The sequence below is a fragment of the Schistocerca nitens genome, chromosome 4, assembly GCF_023898315.1.
Source record: "Schistocerca nitens isolate TAMUIC-IGC-003100 chromosome 4, iqSchNite1.1, whole genome shotgun sequence".
NCBI lineage: Eukaryota > Metazoa > Arthropoda > Insecta > Orthoptera > Acrididae > Schistocerca > Schistocerca nitens.
In genome coordinates, this window is record NC_064617.1 from 803556761 (window position 1) to 803582307 (window position 25547).

At 39.3% G+C, this 25547-nt stretch overlaps 1 protein-coding gene across 1 annotated transcript in view; it reads right to left on the bottom strand.

Moving 5' to 3' along the window:
• Window positions 1-25547, bottom strand: part of LOC126253218 (dnaJ homolog subfamily C member 16) — a 158219-nt gene that overhangs the window by 87681 nt on the left and 44991 nt on the right. The window contains exons 6-8 of the mRNA XM_049954403.1: window positions 24595-24796; window positions 15479-15689; window positions 13836-14038 (exon numbers count right to left, since the gene is read on the bottom strand). Coding sequence (XP_049810360.1) covers window positions 13836-14038; window positions 15479-15689; window positions 24595-24796 — 616 coding nt within the window. The remainder of the gene's footprint in view (window positions 1-13835; window positions 14039-15478; window positions 15690-24594; window positions 24797-25547) is intronic.

Consider the following 25547-nt stretch of genomic DNA (forward strand, 5'->3'; position numbering starts at 1 on the left):
TGAAGATAAGACGATTTCTGAAAGCTGTACCACAAAACATTTGTAATGTATTGAAAGAATTCGTGGTAGCTGAATTTGCAGCATACAATTCTTGCAATCATGAGATTCTTGAATCTATTCTTGCTACTAACATCTGTTTGTACTTTAATTTATCAATTCTACATTTATTATCAAATAAAAATTTTAATTAACAAAAACTGAATCATAAATTTGATACAAAAAGGCAAAGATAAAATAATTTTTTTCTTCTGGAGATCGGCAAGTATCATTGAGGCATATAACTTGTTTCTTTTAACAACAATGTGCTTCACATGTCTATAAAATTTTAATTTATTTTTATGTAATTAGTAACTAAAAAATAAAAAGTCATTCTTAGCTAAAATTACCAATCCCTATTTGTTAATTAATATTTTCATTTGATAACAGACGTAAAATTTACAACTGAAAGAAAAAAAAAGTTTTTTCTCACAAGAACCTCATGCACAAATGACCTGTACACTACGCAGTTAGCTATCAGTCATTCTTTTAACATGATGCAAATGTTTTATACGTAACAGCACTCAGAATCCTTCTAATCTTCAATGGCATTTTTTAAAGATTTTTTGGGAACTGTGTCATACTGCTTTAGAGAAGTGATATCTCAGCACTTGATCACCAAACATTTTTAAGTATAAAGAAAATCAAAGAGCACCAGTTAATAAGGTCCCCTTTTAACAGACAGCTAATTGTAAAAAAAAAAAAAAAAGTGTGTTTGAGCTAGTTTTCAAAACAGTTCTGACAAACTGGATTATCACACTTGAAATTATTGGGATCTAATGAATACAGCCATGATTTATCTGTGAACATGAAACATTTATAACCATTTTAACTAATACAGCTATTGAGCTATTGATATTCCAGAAGAGCTTGTAGCAACATGTTTGTGTGGTCTACAGGGAGTTCTGAACAGACAATTAGATGTTCAAGAAAGCACTTCCAATTGAAAAGCTGCTACAGTATGCAATGTGTAAAGAGGAGCAGTGTAATATTCAAACTTAAAAATGAAAGAGATAATGACACTTTCTCAGCACTGTACGGAAGTGAACAGTTCAGGTACACCAATGATGGTACACCAGGAGAATTTGACAGATTAACTGAGATGTAGCAATCCAGAACTAACGGTTTGTGCAAGGAGAGCGCGATAATGTTGAAAAACTCGCTCAACGCGCAGGCACTGTAGTTTGCATAGTTCTTGTAAGCCAATTTGAGGTAGTTTCCCCAACTTGATAGACCACAAGTGTCCCGTATCAAATTGTTCGTCTCCACTTGCTGCCTCAATATGCTACCTCATATTGTTGTTGTTGTGGTCTTCAGTCCTGAGACTGGTTTGATGCAGCTCTCCATGCTACTCTATCCTGTGCAAGCTTCATCATCTCCCAGTACCTACTGCAACCTACATCCTTCTGAATCTGCTTAGTGTATTCATCTCTTGGTCTCCCTCTCCCATTTTTACCCTCCACGGTGCCCTCCAATACTAAATTGATGATCCCTTGGTGCCTCAGAACATGTCCTACCAACCGATCCCTTCTTCTTGTCAAGTTGTGCCACAAACTCCTCTTCTCCCAAATTCTATTCAATACCTCGTCATTAGTTATGTGATCTACCCATCTAATCTTCAGCATTCTCCTGTACCACCATATTTCGAAAGCTTCTATTCTCTTCTTGTCCAGACTATTTATCGTCCACGTTTCACTTCCATACATAGCTACACTCCATACAATTACTTTCTGAAACAACTTCCTGACACTTAAATCTATACTCGATGTTAACAAATTTCTCTTCTTCAGAAACGCTTTTCTTGGCATTGCCAGTCCACATTTTATATCCTAACTACTTCGACCATTATCAGTTATTTTGCTCCCCAAATAGCAAAACTCCTTTACTACTTTAAGTGTCTCACTTCCCAATCTAATTCCCTCAGCATCACCTGATTTAATTCGATTACATTCCATTATCCTCGTTTTGCTTGTGTTGATGTTCATCTTATATCCTCCTTTCAAGACACTGTTCATTCCATTCAACTGCTCTTCCAAGTCCTTTGTTGTCTCTGACAGAATTCCAATGTTATCGGCGAACCTCAAAGATTTTATTTCTTCTCCATGGATTTTAATACCTACTCCGAATTTTTCTTTTGTTTCCTTCACTGCTTGCTCAATATACAGATTGAATAACATTGGGTAGAGGCTACAACCCTGTCCTACTCCCTTCCCAACCACTGCTTATCTTTCATGCCCCTCTACTCTTACAACTGCCATCTGGTTTCTGTACAAATTGTAAATAGCCTTTCCCTTCCTGTTTTTACATTTGTCTGTGAAGAATTCGCGTTAGTATTTTGCAGCTGTGACTTACTAAACTGATAGTTCGGTAATTTTCACATCTGTCAACACCTGCTTTCTTTGGGATTGGAATTACTATATTCTTCTTGGAGTCTGAGGGTATTTCGCCTGTCTCATACATCTTGCTCACCAGATGGTAGAGTTTTGTCAGGACTGGCTCTCCCAAGGCTGTCAGTAGTTCTAATGGAATGTTGTCTACTCCCGGGGCCTTGTTTCGACTCAAGTCTTTCATTGCTCTGTCAAACTCTTCACGCAGTATCATATCTCCCATTTCATCTTCATCTACATTCTCTTCCATTTCTATAATATTGTCCTCAAGTACATCGCCCTTGTATAAATCCTCTATATACTCATTCCACTTTTCTGCTTTCCCTTCTTTCCTTAGAACTGGGTTTCCATCTGACTCCTTGATATTCATACAAGTGGTTCTCTTTTCTCCAAAGGTCTCTTTAATTTTCCTGTAGGTTGTATCTATCTTACCCCTAGTGAGATAAGCCTCTACATCCTTATATTTGTCCTCTAGCCATCCCTACTTAGCCATTTTGCACTTCCTGTTGATCTCATTTTTGAGACTTTTGTATTCCTTTTTGGCTGCTTCATTTACTGCATTTTTATATTTTCTCCTTTCATCTATTAAATTCAATATTTCTTCTGTTACCCAAGGATTTCTACTAGCCCTCGTATTTTTACCAACTTGATCCTCTGCTGCCTTCACTACTTCATCCCTCAAAGCTACCCATTCTTCTTTCCCCCATTCCTGTCAATTGTTCCCTTATGCTCTCCCTGAAACTCTGTACAACCACTGGTTTAGTCAGTTTATTCAGGGCCCATCTCCTTAAATTCCCACCTTTTTGCAGTTTCTTCAGTTTTAATATACAGTTCATAACCAATAGATTGTGATCAGAGTCCACATTCACCCCTGGAAATGTCTTACAATTTAAAACCTGGTTCCTTAATCTCTGTCTTACCATTATATAATCTATCTGAGACCTTCTAGTATCTCCAGACTTCTTCCATGTATACAGCCTTCTTTTATGATTCTTGACCTCAAATTGGCCTACAAAAACCACATAAACTAGAGCGCATGTGCATCAAGCGAGTTTTTCAACGTTCTCGCACTCCCCTCGCACAAACTATTAGTTCTAGAGAAAAAACTGAATGGGACATTTTTTGTACGAAATTTAATATAGTTTAATTTTGTACTGTGACACGTTTTGGCTGGAGGGTGCGGTTTTCGAGTTATTCAAGAAAAACATACAAAAGTGATATTAAATGTGTTCTATCTTGGAAACCATTCGGAATAGGGCATACGTCCATATGAATTCTTTTGTTCATGATCACTAATATTATCACCCCTCAAAGCATGTACCTTTCCTACTGACTCATCTTGTAAATCAGGCAATCTGACGAGTAAGGAGAATGTGGCCAGAACAGTTCACGCACTTGGGCGGTGGTGTGTAAGGGAGGCCTCAGTCGCCGCAAATAGGATTTGCGTCATGCCGTAAAGACATATGATCAAAATGGGTACACCGGAAACAGCGTGTGGGAGGAGGGTTATAGGGCTTCAAGTCACACCAGTAAACTATAACGTTACTTTTTTGTGGAAGGGTACTCTCCTAAAAGGCCAAGATGAAAGCACCAGTACTAACACTATTGTCCTTAGGACCTCTCTGGACAAAATTAAAGCCAGGCCATTCCATATTATTCTAGAGTTCCTTGTCAGATTGAAGAAGGAGGGCGCCGGCCGAAGTGGCCGTGCGGTTAAAGGCGCTGCAGTCTGGAACCGCAAGACCGCTACGGTCGCAGGTTCGAATCCTGCCTCGGGCATGGATGTTTGTGATGTCCTTAGGTTAGTTAGGTTTAACTAGTTCTAAGTTCTAGGGGACTAATAACCTCAGCAGTTGAGTCCCATAGTGCTCAGAGCCATTTGAACCATTTTTGAAGAAGGAGGTCCCTGTGGAAAATAATGTCTTAGGTCACATTTAAGGACTGGTGAAGAGTAATGTTGAACCCGGATGTCACCTAATCACTTGCAAGCACAAACGGAAGCCAAATGACTGACAGAGGTGGTTTTAATCAATAAGGAACCAGATCGCATCTGAGTGAGTCAACTTCATAAAACGTATCTTTGATATGTCCTACAATAAAGAGCAATTTGGTATGTATTATTTATATCTCACTGTGGATCTTCTGTAGGCTTGCTGAAGATGTTTGTATAGCCCAATAGTGGTCAAGCCACATAAAAATGAACAAGCAGCAATACAAACAGGGTGTCAAAAAAAGTCTAGTAAACATGGGCTCTAAAATGCATGTCTTAATGAGTCATGAGCATTTATTCAGTAGAAGAGATGCATTTTACACTAGTGAAGATGAGTAAGTACTGATAGCTCTTAGGGTTTACATTTTACACCCCACGTTTATTGGACACTTTTTCTTAGTTTGATCTGCACTACCTCCTCCCAAAATATGGAAAACAAAGTCCTTGCAGCAGAAGACACGTGTTTCATAGCATCGAAGATGCACCAGTGCTCATAGCTCTTAAGTTGTGCATTTTAGAGCCCATGTTTGCTAGACATTTTTTTCTTGTTTTGGTACAAGGAACCTGTCCCTAAAGCTTGTTTTGGGACACCTTATAAAGAGTTGGTACGTAAGTTCATAGCATTTTTCCGAAGTTTAATACGCACAACACATAACAGAGACTTTAGTCATCAACAATACATTGAGACTGCAGTCCTGTGTGTGAGATTGTGTTCGTGCGCACGTGTGTGTGTGTGTGTGTGTGTGTGTGTGTGTGTGTGTGTGTGTGTGTGTGTGTATTTTTGATGAAGGCCTTAAGGGATGAAAGTTTTATTTGGAACAGTCTTTTTGTTGTGCCTATCTGCGACTCAGCGTCACCAATATATGGTGAGTAGCAACTTTCCTTTTCATTATACTGTTACATTCCATCCTGGATTTTTCATTGTTTGATACATTCTCCTTTGCTGTTTGCAACAGTCTGCCAATGGCAGGGGTAAATTTTTGATTCCGCAACTGTCGAAATCATGTGATTTTGAGGCAAAGAACTCACTGAGCCATGTTCAGAGTGCATTTTCATCTGAAAAGAAATGCCCTTGAAGGTTGTTTGATAGAGTGTGGAAAAGGTGGAAATCTGAGGGCACAAGATCAGGTGAATAAGGTGGATGCGGAATGACTTTCCAACCCTACTCCAGTGTAGTGTTTTTTTGCCAGTCAAGGAGGATGTGGGCAGGCATTATCATGGAGTGGAAACACTTCCAACCGTCGTCCTGGTCATTGTTCTTGGACTGCATCTGCAAGATGTCTCAGTTGTTGACAATAAATCTCAGCAATCATGGCTACACCTCAGAAAAGCAATTCGTAGTAGACCACAACATTGTTGTTCCACCAGATGCATAACATTATGTTTTGTGGATGCGTGCAGATCATCATAAGGGGAGGTGCTGCATTGTTTGAGCTCAAACATTGCTTTCTTTTCCTTATGTTAGCATAAAGACACCATTTCTTGTCACCAGTAATGATAAAGGATACGAATAGTCAACATAGTTCGAGAGTTAACAGACGACAAGCAAGCAGAGACGCACATATGCCTACCCGCAGCTTTCTGCCATTTTTGCTTAGAGCATTTGGTACCCATACCCCCTGATTTTTTAACCTTCCCCATTGCATGCAAATGTCACATGATGGTGGAATGATCACATTTCATCATATTTGCCATTTCTTAATGACAATGACATGGGTGACTGTGGATTAATGCATTTAAACAATCTGCGTCCACACAGATACTCCAGAAGCCACCATATGATGCGTGGTGGAGGGTATCCTGTGCCACTACCAGTCATTTCCTTTTCTGTTCCACTCACAAATAGAGCAAGGGAAAAATGACTGTCTATATGCCTCCATATGAGCCCTGATTTTTCGTATTTTATCTTCATGGTTATTACACGCAATGTACAATGGCAGCAGTAGAATTGTTCGGCAGTCAGTTTCAAATTCAAGTTCTCTAAATTTTCTCAATAGCGTTTTTCGAAAAGAATGTCTTTCTTCCATGTACTCCCATTTGAGTTCCTGAAGCATCTTCTAACATTTACACGTTGTTTGACTCTACTGGTAACAAATCTGGCAAACTGCTACTGAATTGCTTCGATGTCTTCCTTCAATTTGACCTGGTACAGATCCCAAACACTTGAGCAGTACTTAAGAAAAGGTAGCACCAGTGTCCTATATGCTGTATCCTTTACAGGTGAACCACTCTTTTCTAAAATTTTCCCAATAAACTGAAGGCAACCACTCGTCTTCCGTACAACAGTTCTTACATGCTTGTTCCATCTCATGTCACTTTACAACATTATGCCCAGACATTTTAACGACTTGACTGTGTCAAACAGGATACCAGTATTACTGTATCTGAACATTACAGGTTTGATCTACCAACTCATCTGCATTAACTTACATTTTTCCACATTTAGGGCTAAGTCGCCTTTTATCTTCCTGTAGTCACTCAGATTCGAGACCTTACAGTACACCATGGCATCATCAGCAAACAACCGCAAATTGCTGCTCACACTGTTCACCAAATCATTTATGTATATAGAGAACAATAGCGGTCCAATCACACTTCCCAGGGGCATTCTTGATGATACCTGTGTCTCTGATGAAAACCCGCCATCGAGGACAACATACAGGGCTCTACTATTTAAGAAGTCTTCCAGCCACCACATATCTGTGAACTTATTCTATATGCTCATGCCTACATTAACAGCCTGCAATGGGCCACCGTGTCAAATGCTTTCCAGAAATAGAAATATGGACTGCCTGTTACCCTTCATCCATAGTCTGCAGTATATCATGTTAGAAAAGGGAAAGCTGAGTTCCACATGAGCAATGCTTTTTAAAACCATGCTGATTCATGAACATAAGCTTCTCAGTCTCATGAAAGTTTATTGTATTTGAACTCAGAATATGTTCAAGGATTCTGCAGCAAACACAAGTTAAGGATATTAGTATGTAATTTCGCAGGTCTGATCTTTTACCCTTCTTACATACTGGATGACCTGCACTTTTTTCCAGTTATTAGGGACTTTTTACTGGGCGAGAGATTCACGATAAATGCAAGCTATGTAAAGGACCAATGCTGTAGAGTAATCATTGTAAAATTGAACTGGGATTCCACCTGGATATGGTGATTTACTTGCTTTCAAATCTTTCAGTTGTTTCTCTACACCATGGATACTTATTGAAACTTCCTGGCAGATTAAAACTGTGTGGCGGACTGAGACTCAAACTCGGGACCTTTGCTTGGGTAGCTCATTTGGTAGAGCACTTGCCCGCGAAAGGCAAAGGTCCCGAGTTCGAGTCTTGGTCCGGTACACAGTTTTAATCTGCCAGGAAGTTTCATATCAGTACACACTCCGCTGCAGAGTGAAAATCTCATTATGGATGCTTATTACTATGTAATCCATATGGGAGTCTGTTCGATGGTCAAATGGTGGTATGTTTGTACAATCCTCCTTTCTGAACAATTTCTTGAACATGAAATTTAAAACTTCGGCTTTCATTTTGCTATCTACAACTGCCACACCAGACTGTTCAACAAGGGACTGAATGGAAGCCTTAGACCCACTTAGCTATTTTACATAAGACTAGAATTTTCTCAGGTTCTCTGGCAGATCTTTTGCTAAGGTGTGATGGTGGTAGTTGTGGTAGGCTTCGTGCATAGATCTTTTCACAGACACACTAATCTCTACTAACCTTTGCATGTTGGCATTTGTGCATTCCCTTTTGAAGCGGGAGTGCAATAGTCTCTGCTTCCTCAGCATCCTCCGAATTTCGTCATTAAGCCATGGTGGGTGTTTTCTACATCTACATCCCTTATGCACTTTCTAGGCACATAAGTCTCCAGACCATAATTTACAATCTGATTAAACCTCATCCCTAAGTCCTCTACATCCATCTTACTGGAACTAAGTGATGCCAATTCACTGTCTAAGTGAAACCAAATAATTGCTCATCTGCTCTATCTAGCAGAAACAATCTCCTAGACTTCTTGACTGAATTATTAACTTTCGTAATCATAGTTGCTATAATCACATCTTGATCACTAATCCCTGTTTCTACACTGACATTGTTGATGAATGCCAGCCTATATGTAGCTACAATGTCTACAATATTCCCATCGTGTGTGGGCTGCTAGCTAACTGCTCAAGACAGTGTTCTGAAAATGTGCTCAAAAGTATTTTGTATGACTGACTGTCTGTCCGTACCCCCCCCCACCCCCCCCCACCCACCCACACACACACAATGAATCCACAGACATCCCAGTCTACACTCAGTAGGTTAAAGTCACCTCCAACGAGAACTGCACGATCTGAGTATTTACGTGCTACTGAGTGTACGCTTTCTTTGAATGAATCTATAACTGTCACAGCAGAACCAGGTGGCCAGTAAAATCATCCAACAATTAACTTGGTTTCACCTACACTTGTTATATGCGACCAGATAACTTCACTGTCACACTCAACTTCGGCCTCCTTGGTACACAAAATGGGTTAGAACACTGTTGCAGAAACTACGAAACAAACATGCCCAATTTAAACAGATGCAAAATCGCCAAGATTGGCGATCTTTTACAGAAGCTAGAAATTTAGCGCGTACTTCAATGTGATATGCCTATAACAGTTTCCACAATGAAAATTTGTCTCAAAACCTGGCAGAAAATCTAAAGAGATTCTGGTCGTAAGTGAAGTATGTTAGCAGCAAGAAACTATCAATGCCTTCTCTATGAGATAACAATGGAGATACTATCGAAGATAGTGCTGCCAAAGGAGAGTTACTAAACACAGCCTTTCGAAATACCTTCACAAAAGAAGACAAAGTAAATATTCCAGAATCTGAATCTAGAACAGCTGCCAACATGAGTAACGTAGAAGTAAATATCCTTGGTGTAGTGAAGCAACTTAAATCACTTAATAAAAGCAAGTCTTCTGGTCCAGACTGTATACCAATTAGGTTCCTTTCGGAGTATGCTGATGCATTAACTCCATACTTAACAATCATATACAACTGTTCGCTTGACGAAAGGTCCGTACCCAAAGACTGGAAAGTTGCACAGGTCACACCAATATTCAAGAAAGGTAGTAGGAGTAATCCACTAAATTATAGGCCCATATTGTTAACATCAATATGCAGCAGGATTTTAGAACATATATTATGTTCGAACATTATGGAATTACCTTGAAGAAAACGGTCTATTGACACACAGTCAACATGGGTTTAGAAAACATCGTTCCTGTGAAACACAACTAGCTCTTTATTCACATGAAGTGTTCAGTGCTATTGACAAGGGATTTCAGATCGATTCCACATTTCTGGATTTCCAGAAGGCTTTTGACACTGTACCACACAAGCGGCTCGTAGTGAAATTGCGTACTTATGGAATATCATCTCAGTTATGTGACTGGATTTGTGATTTTCTGTCAGAGAGGTCACGGTTCATAGTATATGACGGAAAGTCATCGAGTAAAACAGAAGTGATTTCTGGCTTTCCCATGGTAGTGTTATAGGCCCTTTGCTGTTCCTTATCTATATAAACCAATTGGGAGACAATCTGAGCAGCCGTCTTCGGTTGTTTGCAGATGACGCTGTCGTTTATCAACTAATAAAGTCATCAGAAGATCAAAACAAACTGCAAAATGATTTAGAAAAGATATCTCAATGGTGCAAAAAGTGGCAGTTGACCCTAAATAATGAGAAGTGTGAGGTCATCCACATGAGTGCTAAAAGGAACTCGTTAAACTTCGGTTACAGAATAAATCAGTCTAATCTAAAAGCCGTAAATCCAACTAAATACCTAGGTATTACAATCATGAACAACTTAAATTGGAAGGGACACACAGAAAATGTTGCAGGCAAGGCTAACCAAAGACTGTGTTTTATTGGCAGGACACTTAGAAAATGTAACAGACCTACTAAGAAGACTGCCTACACTACGCTTGTCCGTCCTCTTAAAGAGTACTGCTGTGCGGTGTGGGATCCTTACCAGATAGGACTGACGGAGTACATCGAACAAGTTCAAAGAAAGGCAGCATGTTTTGTATTATTGCAAAATATGGGAGAGAGTGTCACAGAAATGATACAGGATTTGGGCTGGAAATCATTAAAAAAAGGCATTTTTCGTTGCGAAGGAATCTTCTCATGAAATTACGATCACCAACTTTCTCCTCCGAATGCAAAAATATTTTGTTGACAACGACCTACATAGGGAGGAATGATCACCACGATAAAATAAGGGAAATCAAAGCTCGTACAGAAAGATATAGGTGTTCATTCTTTCCGCGCGCTACACGAGATTGGAATAATAGAGAATTGTGAAGGTGGTTCGATGAACCCTCTGCCAGGCACTTGAATGTGATTTGCACAGAGTATCCATGTAGATGTAGACCTCAATCGAGACAATATTTTTGTCTACTGCAATGAAAACGCCCCTCCTATGGCCTCTAATCTGTCTTTCTGACATATGTTTCACGACTTGCTAAATATCTTAGAGCTTTCCACTTTCGGTTTCAGCCAGCTCTTGGTCCCAAGAATAATTGCCCAGAGGTCTTCCTGAACATGGAGTGTTACTAAGATAAAAATGATCCTCCTTAAAATGAGAAAACAATTTTCATGTCATGCTTCTTCCAATGGTAGTATCCTCACACACAGTACACACACTTTAGGAAAAAGGAGACATGCAGAGAAGAGCCTCATGAACACTGACATTTTTCTAGTAGATGCAGTTTGGAGAAAACATCGGCTCTTTTGAGAAACTGAAGATGCCTCTCAATAGAATTCAAAAAACTGTAAGATGAAATGAATGGAAATGTATTTCAGCAAGCCTTTAGAAATAAAAAGCACTAGAGTCGGAGAAAGTGAGTATGCACATATGTTTGTGCATGAATGTGCGTATGCTTGTGTTTGCACGCCCTCTATTTCCGAAGAAGCCCTTTTTGGTTGAGAGCTAGAAGTTTTAGTAGTCTTTTCACTGTGCTTGTCTGCAACTCAATGCCTCCTCTATGTGGTGAATAGTAATCTATTCTTTGATAAGGTCCCTGTTATTTAATCTTGGGCTTTCCCTTGCCTGTGGACATCTGGTTGAAACATTTATGAACACCTTTCATACATATTATGGACAATGCCTACAGTTAGCTCCAGAAAAGAGGACATTATTGACTGGTTAAAATAAGAGGATTTCCACACCCGACAACTTTAGAAAGAGTGAATCAAGGAATCTCATAATTTAAAATTCCTTACTTATAATAAACTTCAGTTGCATCAACATGTCTTACAAGGGAACCTTCCCATCGCACCCCCCTCAGATTTAGTTATAAGTTGGCACAGTGGATAGGCCTTGAAAAACTGAACACAGATCAATCTAGAAAACAGGAAGAAGTTGTGTGGAACTATGAAAAAAATAAGCAAAATATACAAACTGAGTAGTCCATGTGCAACATAAGCAACGTCAAGGACAACTTGTGTGCAGGAGCGCCGTGGTCTCGTGGTTAGCATGAGCAGCTGCAGAACGAAAGGTCCTTGGTTCAAATCCTCCCTCGAATGAATATTTTAATTTTTTATTTACAGACAATTATGTGACGCACATGCCGTCACCAGTGTCGTATAGAATATATCAGACGTGTTTTCCTGTGGAGGAATCGGTTGACTTATGACCTTGCTATCAAATGTTATCGGTTCCCATTGGAGAGGCACGTCCTTTCGTCTACCAATCGCACGGTTTTGTGGTGCGGTCGCAAATCACAGACACTAAACTTATTACAGTGAACAGAGACGTCAATGAACGAACGGACAGATCATAACTTTGCGAAAAAAAATAAGTAAATTTTTCACATGTGGGAAGACTTGAACCAAGGACCTCTCGTTCCGCAGCTGCTCACGCTAACCACGGGGCCACGGCGCTCCTGAGTCTACGCTGTACATGAAGTTGCTTATCTTGGACATGGACTACTCAGTTTGTATATTTTGCTTATTTTTTTCATAGTTCCACACAACTTCTTCCTGTTTTCTCGATTGATCTGTGTTCAGTTTTTCAAGGCCTATCCACTGTGCCAACTTAAAACCAAATCTGAGGGGGGTGCGATGGGGAGGTTCCCTTGTTAGACTAAATAGATAAAAATCATGGCGTACAATTCTGATACAGCCTCATTTTACTAAGACAACTTTCACTGATTTATGGTACAAATGGAAGAAAATGAAAATTACATAAACGTCAAAAAATGGGCTATGAAATGGTCTGTTTCGATAAAGATATTCATATTATTTTATTTAACACATCTAGGCTGCAAGACCATGAATCAGAAAAATACTTGGGGATATATTCACAATTTACATGTCAACTCCAAAAAACACGTGAGATTCAACTTCTATTTACATTTGTTTTAGTATGTTCATCAACTGTATCTCCATCAATAATTGAGCATATTACTCCCATCTGCATATACAGGGTAAACATTAATAAAACCAATAAACTGCAGGGGCAAATCCCGGACTGAAAATGGAGGAAAAAAGGTCCTATGAACATATGTCCAGAAATACACGATTGCCACGATAGATGGCACTGACGAATGACTGTTCCTCTGACCATGTCCCTTGTGTGTTGCAGCCTGGGTGATTGACACAGTATACTGTAAGCAGCAGAAAGGTTTGGTATTCACGTCAGGAACAAGCCGAGATGGTATCTGCGTACGCCATGCAGATGGAAATGGTCGAGTAGCGGCATGGCAGTACCAGAACAAGTACCCTCGTAGACACCAACCCCATCGCACAACATTTCACACCCTTTTTGGGCACTTGTGTGATCATGGGTCCTTTCAGATGGATGAATGTGCAGGGAGGTGGCGGACTGTGGAAACACAAGCTCTGGAGGACCAGCTTCTACAGGATATCAAGATGAACCTTAGTACAAACTCCAGGCAAGTGGCCCACCAACAGTGTATAAGCCAACATACGATTATGTGTATAACACATGACAACTGCTACTATCCCTATACCAGCAATCCTATGGAGGCCACTTTGAACATATGTTGTGACTTAGATGCAATGCAGTGCTGTACTGTGTTTCAAGATGATTTGCTGTAGTTGCACACACACCGTCCATTTCTGAACACATGTTCATAGGAACTTTTTTCTTCCATTTCTAGTCAGGAATCTGTCCCTGCAGTTTGTTGGTTTTATTAATGTTCACTCTGTATGTCACACATTTAATGTTAAAACACATGCAACAGGTAACATAACATTACCATGAATTTATATATGTGCCCATAAAATGTTATGTATAACCTTAATCATAGGATGAAAACAAAAAAATACTGTCAGGTGGAAGAGCTACGAGTACACAGAAAAGTAATGAACAAATGAGAAAAATTTGCAAAGAGATAACAAAAAAAAGTGCACCTTGATAACAGCCTCATATGTTAATGCTTCTGTTGAATGAAGTAATCGCTGTATAGTGGATTCCAGCTGATCCCTTGTTTCATTCCATTCCTTAATCTTGGCAGAATCCCAAGTATGTGGTAACCATTCATATTTAATATGATTTGCATCCCTCCTCCATATGATAACAATATGTAAGGAAGGCTCCAGTGGACCGCCTTCACCTGTTGAGAATGAAATTTTGAACACGGGCAAAAATCTGTTTCCACTTACATCAAAAGTTATTATAAAGCTATTATTTTCTATATATAAAGCAGCAAGTTTTTTTATTTAAAAAAAAAGGAGCCTTCAGTACTTTCAGAAACTCATCTGAATATTTGCACAGCTTCTTGTTTAATACATACAAAATGATAATTCACTTATTTTACCTATTTTCCACTATTCCTTCTACATTAGTCCTGTTTTGTGTGCTAGAGTATTAATTTAACTATTTCTATCTGGTGTCGTGGAATGTACATGGAGAAAACAATTCTTTCACAAGCTTCTACCACCACAAATTATGCCAGTTACAAAATTCTGTTGTCAATCTTTCATTTAGAAGCAACTTTTTGATAGAAAGAATCTGCATTTCTACATTAGCACTCATGTATTGCTGTAAAATCACTTTATTTATATTAATTAATTAATTAATTAATTAATTAAAAAGGGTACCATCAAATTTACACCAATACCTGCACTCCACGAGTTACCTTAGCATGTGTAATGGAGGGCAATGTGTGTCTTTTTATTATTTTCTGAACAGATTACTATATAAAATAATGGAAAATAAAACTGAGGACTCTTAGATGACACAGTTTGACTTCGGGAGAGGTAACGGTAACTGAAAGGTAGTTCTGACATTGTGCTTGATACTGAAGCAAGGCTCAAGAAAAACCAAGATATATTCATACCATTTGTTGGACTAGAAAGAGATTTTAACAATGTAAAGAGGTGGAAAACGTTTAAAATTATCAGAAGACGTACAGTTAAGACTGTAAAATAGCTGGGTAATCTTTATGCAAATGAATAAACGCATGGGCTACACCTTGTATTACTTTTTGAAATCTATCATGAGCCACAAGCTATAAAATTAACTTATATTATTCTACTTACATCCAATTTCAAGTTCATGAATTCTGAACAACATTCTCACAAGCAGCAAAAGGCTTATTATGCAAGGTTATCTGAATTGTGTGTACCTAGTTAGAGAGCAATTAATGTGAAAAAAGCAGAATTCACAAATCTATGTAACTTGTTTAAAGTCAAATGAATATTCTGTCTTGATTTTGATGAGTGGGAACAAACTGGAATACATCTATATGAGCCACTAGTTTTAGTTTTCAGTACACGCCTGAGTTGGAAACAAACATTATTCGTGGAAAATCTCAACAACTTTTTGTCTGACTTAAAAGATATTTCATTTTCCAAAACTTGGTATTCATTTGGCAGTTTGCACTCTAAATTACAACATTTCTCACATGAAACAAATTGATTTTCCATGATAGTAAATCCTCTGCTTACTAAACTAATTGTAGACATGAAATACAAAATCAAAAAACTTCAAAAAATTAGAGTACATAATGAATCTGACATACTGAGGAGTGAGTACTGCCCCTATTACATACCGCTTGTTAGTGCATTTATAAACTCCATTTGTTTCTCCTGGTAAATATACACAAAACGAACTCTTTCCACATTGTATGATGATTCCTGGGCAAAATCCCTTAGTGCTTGTCTTGCATCATCATGGTATGGTGTATCTTGAGATACTAGCACTACACAGAGTCTCTTTCTTGGTCGAGACCACTCGGGAGGACATAATGCATCAAACATCCCCTACAACAAAATTCAGAGAAATTATTTCCAGTAATCCTAAACAGTTCTGAAGTTTCAGTTCTTATCTACTGCCACTCTTATCTACTACATTAGAAAAATGCATTTAATCACACACGACTGACAGTTATTTGCAAGTCCAATGGATAATAATCGCAACCTTTTACTATGGTTCAGAATTAGAAATTTTTATATTATTGAGAAGGTGATCACAGATTTTAATGGTTGAATACTACCTCTTTCCTTTCTATGGCTCACTGAAGCTGAGCTGTTGAATAGTATAATTCATTTCTTCTTCTAGAATTATAGTTACAATGATGTTGTTTTTAAATTATGATTGACTGTTGACAACAAACTTTATAAGGGTGTACATGTACAGTGACGCTGTTGCCAGTATGCCCAATTGTTTTAAGAGTTGTCAACAAGTTATTCTAGAGTGGAAATCAGATATTATCCTTATTGCATGCTCCTGTGCACCAAACACTTTTTAGTCAATGATGATTTACACCTGAATATCATGCCATAAGACACTAGTAACTGAAAACAGGAAAAGTATGTCAACTTGTTGTCATTTTCATATCCAAAATCTGATATTATCTGTACCATAAGATGCAAAGCTTAATGTGTAAGAAGTTCTGTAACCTGACTTGCAGCTGAGGTTCTTATCAATATAAACACCCAATAATTTATAATATTGTTTCATTTGCTGAAGCATTATTTCTAATGGTGTCCTTGTACTGAATCACATGTCTTGTGCTTTATCTAAATTTACTGACAATCCATATCCAGAGAACTGATCATTAATTTTCAAGAAAATATTGTGAAGAGTGTTCCATATTGATTTCCTCTTTAATTTCTCCCATCATTCATGTTATGCCATTTGACTCATTACAGTTGCAACAATGTAGTACTTTGGTTTAACAGCAGGTGATACGACAATCACTAAAATTTTAATCCTTACATAGTACAACCCATTTTCCCAACTGCTGTTGCTAAGTGTGTGGATAACATGTTGTGCAATAATCCATGATGGCACTGTAAAATATGGTTTCTGCACAAGAAGGGTGTAAACACTGAGGATATTCACAAGCGATTAGTGGCAGTGTGTGAAGAATGTGCACCATCACGAAAAGTGCTCTTTCAACACAACAGTGTCAGTCTCCATGCAAGAACATCACGGCTGACATCGCTGTAAAGGGATTCTAGGGACTTGGCCTGTTCTGGTTACTACTTATTTACGGCTGTGAAGAAACCTCTGCATGGACTTTATTCCACAGACTTCCAGAAACTACAAGCAGACTGCAGAAAAATGTTGTGAAAAGGATAAACAGAAGTTAAAGGGACAAAGTCAGGAGAATAAAAAGGGTTTGGAAATATGTGGAATGCCATTTCACCAATGGCAACCTCAGTTGTTTGACTCATATGGGGATGAGCACTGTCATGATGCACACACTCCGCACATCGCCACCAATCACCTGTGAATATCCTGCATTTACCCCGTCTTCCTCAGAAACCAATCACATTGTACAGTGCCAACCTGTTGTCCACATACGTAATGACAGCAGTTGGGAAAATGGGTTGCACCGTATAGGGATTAAACTTCTAGTGACTGTCCTGCCGCCTATGGTTGGACCAAAGTACTTAAATCAATATGGAACACCCCTCATATTTACATTCTGAAGTATTGAAGTTGCTCCATTAGACTTTATTATAATGCCTGCATGGTCATCAAAGAGTATTATTTCTGCTTCTTGGATATATGATGGAAAAACGAGAGCAGACCCAATATTGATCCCTATGATATGCCTGTGATGATTATTCCCCCTTCTGAAGGTGCTTTTTCATTCCATACACTCCTCAAATTTCTTAATGCGATGCTATGCACCATTTTGGTTAGATAGGATGTAAAACAATTGTGAGTATGCACACAACATGTACATGTGCACACAGCATGGTAGAGGTGGGGCAACGGTAGTTGTGGGTGTTTCATTAACTGCGGCCACTGCACAGTTTGGGAGGTGCAGTTCACCAGCTGAAAACTACGTACAAGCGGAAATCCTAATCTATATTAGTGAGACTGCAAACACTTGTATGACCAATAACTCGATAAATCATTTGTTTCTTTTCACTAGAGCACTGAATAAGAAAATCAGTATGTAAACAACTGAGACAGCCTCTTTCTATGGACAAACCATACAGTTCAGAAGGCATGAGCAAACCACTCCTTTGAAACAAAGGGCTGTTTCTGGCCAAAACAGAGAACAATAATGTGGTTCTGCACAGATCCCAAGTTATTATGTGCAAGCTCTACCAGCATGATCTCTAATACCATAAAATTTGAGCCTCTGTAAGAGAATATTGTGAATTGCTCTATCAAATGCTTTTTGACAAGTTACAAAAATAATCAGTAGGCCATATTTTGTATTTTAAATTTTGCACAATCCAATTCATGTTTTGAAAAACAGCATGTTCAGTGGAGAGGTAAGTGGTGAGAATGATCAATAATTGTTAATATACCTGTCTTACTACCTTGCATGTAAAGAGATTTGGCAAAAGTATCTTTCAGTCTGGAAAATCCCTTGTAATAGTGATGTATTGCATATGTCACTAATACACTGCATATATGTGAAGAACAGAATTTTATTACCTTACTCAAGACATTATCATCAAATACTTGAGTTTCTGGTTATGAGGGAGTTAATTACATTCTTATTTCTTGACAAACACAGAGAATTGCAGTTTGCCTGTATGTATGTGGCACTACTTCTTGCATTTACTCTATTGGCTTATTTCTGGAACTGTCCATGACAATTTGCTGAACTACCTCAAGGAAGTGATTATTAAATACATTGGCTATATGGTTGGTACCATTTATTATTTGTTAAATGATTTCCTAGTCTCTCTTTTAACTTTCACCCACATCTATTTAATTTTATAACTTGAATTACTAATTTCAGATGTTATACTGAAACCCACCTGTCTAATCTTCAATCATAGGAAACCTCGTTGTCTTTGTTTGGCATCTTAAATCTAACATTCGCACAAAATAAGAGGAGCCTGCACTGAAGTACTTTGGAAAATAATTATTTCACAAATTATAGAACATCTGTATGAATGCAGAACACCAAAATATAGGACGATAATGTGAAAAGTTCTCTGACCAGCACAGGGGTGGTGTTCACATAAATGAAATTTTGTTTATATTATGTTGGTACATTTGTGAAATAATGCAAGTCTGGAATGCTGTGTCATCATCTGTCTTTAAGAAGGTTTACTGCCAACAGTTTGTTCTTCAGTTTTTTGACATAAGAAATGAGCGCCTGAATTATTCTCTTGAATGCAGTATACATGAAGGACACAAAAACTGCAACAACAAATGAAAACTTGGACAAAGTGCACAATCAGCAAGGAAGGAAGATGAAAGTTTACATCTATATCTACATCTACATCCATACTCCGCAAGCCACCTGACGGTGTGTGGCGGAGGGTACCCTGAGTACCTCTATCGGTTCCCGCTTCTATTCCAGTCCCGTATTGTTCGTGGAAAGAAGGATTGTCGATATGCTTCTGTGTGGGCTCTAATCTCTCTGATTTTATCAATAATATTGTATTAATGAGAAGATAATAAAGGATGGAACAGAGGGTTGGATAGGAAAGGATGAGAAATGATATCTTCATTCTCTTTTCAAAACAATCACACAAGCTGCACTATCATTTGTCAGACTTAGGTGAACAGTTCAGTCAGAAGAACAAGTGTGGTCCATTATACATAATGATATCTTTGTACAAGACATAGATTAAATTTCTTGGCAGAAAAGGAAGCAGGAAGATTAAGATTTCACAGCTTGTTGATGATGAGAGCACTAGAAGGGGATGATTTATTGAACACTAACTGGAGGGGAGGGGGTTGAACTCCAATTTTCTAGTATACTGTAGCATTTACAGGCCAGGTGTTGACAGATCTGAGCAAAAGAAACATCTGAATTGGATAAACATTTTCTTACCAGTACTGCAAACACTGTTATCCTGCTACTTATTTTTATCCTGTTTTGGGAAACCAGAAACCAAAGTGAGAGAAAAACTGAAAGTCTTCTCATAGAGCTAGATGACAGTTTTGTTTGGACGGCAACAAATATAATAAACAGTAACTATGAGAACAGTACTAATCGACTACATGAAAGTAATTTTCAGGTCTCATATGTTCGGTGTCATTGTAGCAGTCAAGTTGGAGTATTGTCCTGAGGACTAATGAGTGTTTACTGTTATGGATCCAAGTGAAGCTTTTAGACCAGGGAACTTGGCTGCAGAGTCCTCAGCCATCCCTGCGGCAGTGAAACATCTTGTAGTAGCATCGGTAGAATATTACGTGGGAAATCAGCATACATTGCACCGTTTAGATTGCCATTGATAAAATGGGGGCCAATTATCCTTCCTCCCATAATGCCACACCATACATTAACCCGCCAAGGTCGCTGATGTTCCACTTGTCGCAGCCATCGTGGATTTTCCGTTGCCCAATAGTGCATATTATGCTGGTTTATGTTACCGCTGTTGGTGAATGACGCTTTGTCGCTAAATAGAACGCGTGCAAAAAATCTGTCATCGTCCCGTAATTTCTCTTGTGCCCAGTGGCATAACTGTACACGACGTTCAAAGTCGTCGCCATGCAATTCCTGGTGCACAGAAATATGGTACGGGTGCAATCGATGTTGATGTAGCATTCTCAACACCAACGTTTTTGAGATTCCCGATTCTCGCGCAATTTGTCTGCTACTGATGTGCGGATTAGCTGCGACAGCAGCTAAAACACCTACTTGGGCATCATCATTTGTTGCAGGTCGTGGTTGACATTTCACATGTGGCTGAAAATTTCCTGTTTCCTTAAATAATGTAACTATCTGGCGAATGGTCCGGGCACTTGGATGATGTCGTCCAGGATACCGAGCAGCATACATAGCACACGCCCGATGGGCATTTTGATCACAATAGCCATACATCAACACGATATTGACCTTTTCCGCAGTTGGTAAACGGTCCATTTTAACATGAGTAATGTATCACGAAGCAAATACCGTCCTCACTGGTGGAATGTTACGTGATACAACGTACTTATACGTTTGTGACTATTACAGCGCCATCTATCACAAAGCGAAAAAAGTGGCCCAACTAAAACATTCGTATTTCTTTAAATACTACACGAATATGTAATAAAAAATGGGGGTTTCTACTTAAAAAAACACAGTTGATATCCGTTTGACCTATGGCAGCGCCATCTAGCGGGCCAACCATAGCACCATCCCTTCAAGCTAGACGAGATTCGTTCTTTGTAGTTTTTTCGTTTGATGCTTATTTCGTGAGATATTTGGCCCAGTCAGTATCAATGGACCACCCTGTATTATCGGTAGCAATGACAAACACTATTACGATTTAATACTGAATTCATTATCGGATAACTGGCTCCAACAACTACTCTGACAACCTATGAACAGATCTGATATCTTCAACAATTTCATCACAGACACAGAGATTTGGGACTAACGTGCTGTTACAGGGATGATAGCCACCAAAGTTTATTATGAGCAGAGAATTATTGTTTGGCAGACCTGTTATCCAATAATGTGCTCTTAGCAAATCCTGTTGGGTATATTTAGAGAAACAATATTTGAGAAAGAATATGTGACAATTATGTTGTTTTAAGTGAATATACAGGTGACATATGTCGTGGGAGACCACCTCATATCATGTCGGACCTCCTTTTCCCCAGGACAGTACAGCAACTCAGCGTGATAAGCACTGAAAAAGTCATAGGAAGTAACCTGCAGAAATATTGAGCCATGCTATCTCTACAGCTGTCAATTGCGAAAGTGTTGCTAGTGTAGGGTGTTGTACATGAACTGACCTCTTGCTTATGTCCCATAAATGTTCAATTGGAATCATGTCGGGTGATCTGGATGGCCAAATCATTCGCTTGAAATGTCCAGAATGTTCTTCAAACCAATCGCAAGCAACTGTGACCTTGTGACATGGCACACTGTCACCCACACAAATTCCATCATTGTTTGGGACCATGAAGTCCATGAATGGCTGCAAATATTCTCAAAGTTCCCGAACATAACAATTACCAATCAATGATTGGTTCAGTTGGACCAGAGGGCCCAGTCCATTCTGTGTAAACGCAGCCCACACCATTAATAAGTTTGCACAATGCCTTGTTGACAATGTGGATCCATTGCTTTGTAGGGACTGCACCACACTTGAAACCTACCATCAGCTCTTAACAACTGAAATCAGGACTCATGTGACCAGGCCACAGTTTTCTGGGGTCCAATTAATAGGCCCATAAGCACAGGAGAGGCACTGCAGGCAATATCGTGCTGTTAGCAAAGGCACTCACATCTGTCGTCTGCTGCCAACAACAAATCTTGCCATGTTGTCCTATTAGATATGTTCATCATACATCCCACACTGATTTGCTTGTCTGTTAGCACTGACAACTTTACGCAAACACCGCTGCTATTGGTCGTTACATGGAGGCCATTGACCACTGCATTATCGATGGTGAGAGGTATTGCCTGAAATTTATTATTCCTTGCACACTCCTGACACTGCGGATCTCTGCGTATTAGATTCCCTAACGATTCCTGAAACGGGCAGGCCCATGCAATAATCACATTGGAGCCTTCTCACACGAAACATCGGAGTACAAGTAACAGATTAGCCAATGCACCTTTTATAACTCGTCTACATGATACTACCGCCATCTGTATGTGGGAATATCACTATCCCATGACTTTTGTCATCTCAACATATATCACCAGTAGAGACAATAGAAAACAGAGCCATACAATTAATAATATTTCTAATTATAGCTTATGCAAATGGTACAGAACAGAAAGTTGCTAATATCTGTCAATGTACTCCCCGACATGCACTGGACATCAGCTTGCAGTGTACATAAGTAGACAGACGTGTAGACAAGATACAGTTGCTCACAAAGAAAGCAAATCTAACAAGTTTTTTTTAATAGTGTGTACAGAATATATACACACATCAAAAAAGTTTTACATCACCTCGGTTCCCAGAACTCCTGAAGACGGACGTTGACTGTGGATATTGTTTCCCTCTGACTGACCAGAGATGTCACTAAACCAGCCAAAAGATGTAAACAACCATGCAGGAGCAGCGCCTATTAGATGGAGGGGGTCCGACAGCCGATCAGTTCCAGTCCACCAGGAAGGAGGTACATGGCTCGTGTTGTCTGTAGTTCAACCATGCCTAGACGGTCAATACCGTAGTTCAATCATGTCTGCATTGTTACTTTGGGCCAGAAAAGGCTCCCAGGTGTCTCAGAGTTCAGAAATGGATGACATATGGAGAGACAGGAACTGTTGATGACATGCCTCACTCAGGCCGCCCAAGGTCTACTACTGCAGTGGATGACCGCTACCTATGGATTATGGCTCGGAGGAACCCTGACAGCAATATTAACAAGTTGAATAATGCTTTTCGAGCAGCCACAGGATGTCGTTTTACGACTCAAACTGTGCGCAATAGGCTGCACGATGTGCAAATTCTCTCCCAACATCCATGGCGAGGTCCATCTTTGCAACCACGACACCATGCAGCGCATTACAGATGGGCCCAACAACATGCCAAATAGACCGCTACAGATTGGCACCACGTTTTCTTCACCGATGAGTGTCGCGTATGCCTTCAACCAGACAGTCGTCCGAGATGTGTTTGAAGGCAACCCAGTCAGGCTGAACGCCTTAGACACGTTGTCCAACGAGTGCAGCAAGGTGGAGGTTCCCTGCTGTTTTTGGGTGGCATTATGTTGGCTGATGTACGCCGCTAGTGGTCATGAAAGGCACCGTCATGGCTGTACAATAAGTGAATGCCATCCTCTGAATGATAGTGCAGCCATATCGGCAACATATTGGCGAGGCATTTGTCTTCATGGACGATAATTCACGCCCCATGATGCACATCTTGCGAATGACTCCCTTCAGGATAACGGCATCACTCGACTAGAGTGCCCATCATGTTCTCCAGACATGAACCCTATCAAACATGCCTGGAATAGATTGAAAAGAGCTGTTTATAGACGACGTGATCCACCAACCACTCTGAGGGATTTATGCCGAATCGCTGTTGAGGAGTGCGACAATCTACACCAACAGCGCCTTAATGAACTTGTGGATAGTATGCCACAGTGAATAAGGCATGTATCAATGCAAAGGGTTTTGCTACTGGGTATTAGAGATACCGGTGTGTACAGCAATCTGGACCATGACCTTTGAAGGTACATGGTGGTACAACATGCAATGTGTGGTTTCTATGAGCAATAAAAAGGGCGGAAATGATGTTTATGTCGATCTCTATTCCAATTTTCTGTACAGATTCCAGAACTCTCAGAACCGAGGTGATATAAAACCTTTTTTTATGTTTGTTGTACAGAATTAAACAGAATAATCCTCGAGGAAAAAGTTTTGCTGACAGTGGTTTGACTTTGTATGCCTGATTGTTCTAACACAACATTTAAAATTTTTTCAAGATTAGAACACTGAATATTTTAAGTGTCACTTTTTCATGCAGGTTGATAAAATATTGATATTTATATCCATCTACAAACAGATGTTTAGACATTTATTTTCTGTAATATTAAGCGTATTTATTAACTCTCATTCCTGATATCTAAATATTCCAAAACTTCTTTAAAACACTATTCCAGCAATCCTTACATAGTTTTGCAAGACCAGTCTCCAAAATGTTAACCCCACATAAAAAGCCACCGTGAATGCATATGAAACAGTAAACTGTAAAAGAATTCTCATTTTTTTTTTTTTCAAATCAAGACATCAGAATGATTACAGTAACATTACAAAGAAATCTAGGATTAGCGTCTGACCTGTGAAGACAATCTGGGAAGCATTAGATATTTGTTACTATTAATAATATCCTGCATTGTTTTTATTGGCATGTCTGACATGCTCAGACTTGCAACTGGACGATCAATATTTTCATTGAAAAGCAATAGAGTATCAATATCACTAGGAACTTTGTACTTCTTTTGAACAGATCCAGTGGCAGGAGAATTCAGTTGCACAAACCTGAAAAGAGAAAAACAGATTAACAACAATATGTTAATAGTTATTAAGATGCTGCCAAATACAAGAAACTGAATTTGCTACTTTGATAAATATACACTGTCCAGTCACATTCATATGATCATCTGTCAAAACCTGAATGACCACTTTTTGCAGTTTGAGACACACAGGAAGACAGTCACGGTTCTGAGAGGGATGTGGCACCATTCTTACTCCAGTGCTATGGCCAGCTGCATTACGTTTCTCAGTTGAGGACCAATGGTGCAAAGAGCTCGAGTGAGGTAGTTCCACAGATTCTCAACTGGGTTTTAATCTGGGTAGTTTGATGGCCAAGGGTGTATAGCACTCGCCCTGGTGCTCTCTGAACCACACATATACACTGCAAGCTGCGCAACACGTTGCACTGTCCTGCTATAGATCCCATTGTGCCGAGGTAAAACAAATTGCATTTAGGGGTGGACATGGTCCCCAAGGATAGATGCATACATGTGTTGATGCACTGTGTCATCCAGAATGACGAGCTCACCCAGGAAATTCCATGAAAACATTCCCCAGACCATACACTTCCGCCTGGTTGCAAGACGTTTGCTTTAAGACGTTTCATGCTATATACACCACACGTCAGTGCAATTGAGCATAAAATGTGATTCTTCCGAAAAGGTAACCTGTCACCATTCAATGAACATGTGGTTGTGGTATTAGCATGTAAATTTCAGCCTTTGTTGCCGATGAAAAGCAGTCAGCATGACTGCAT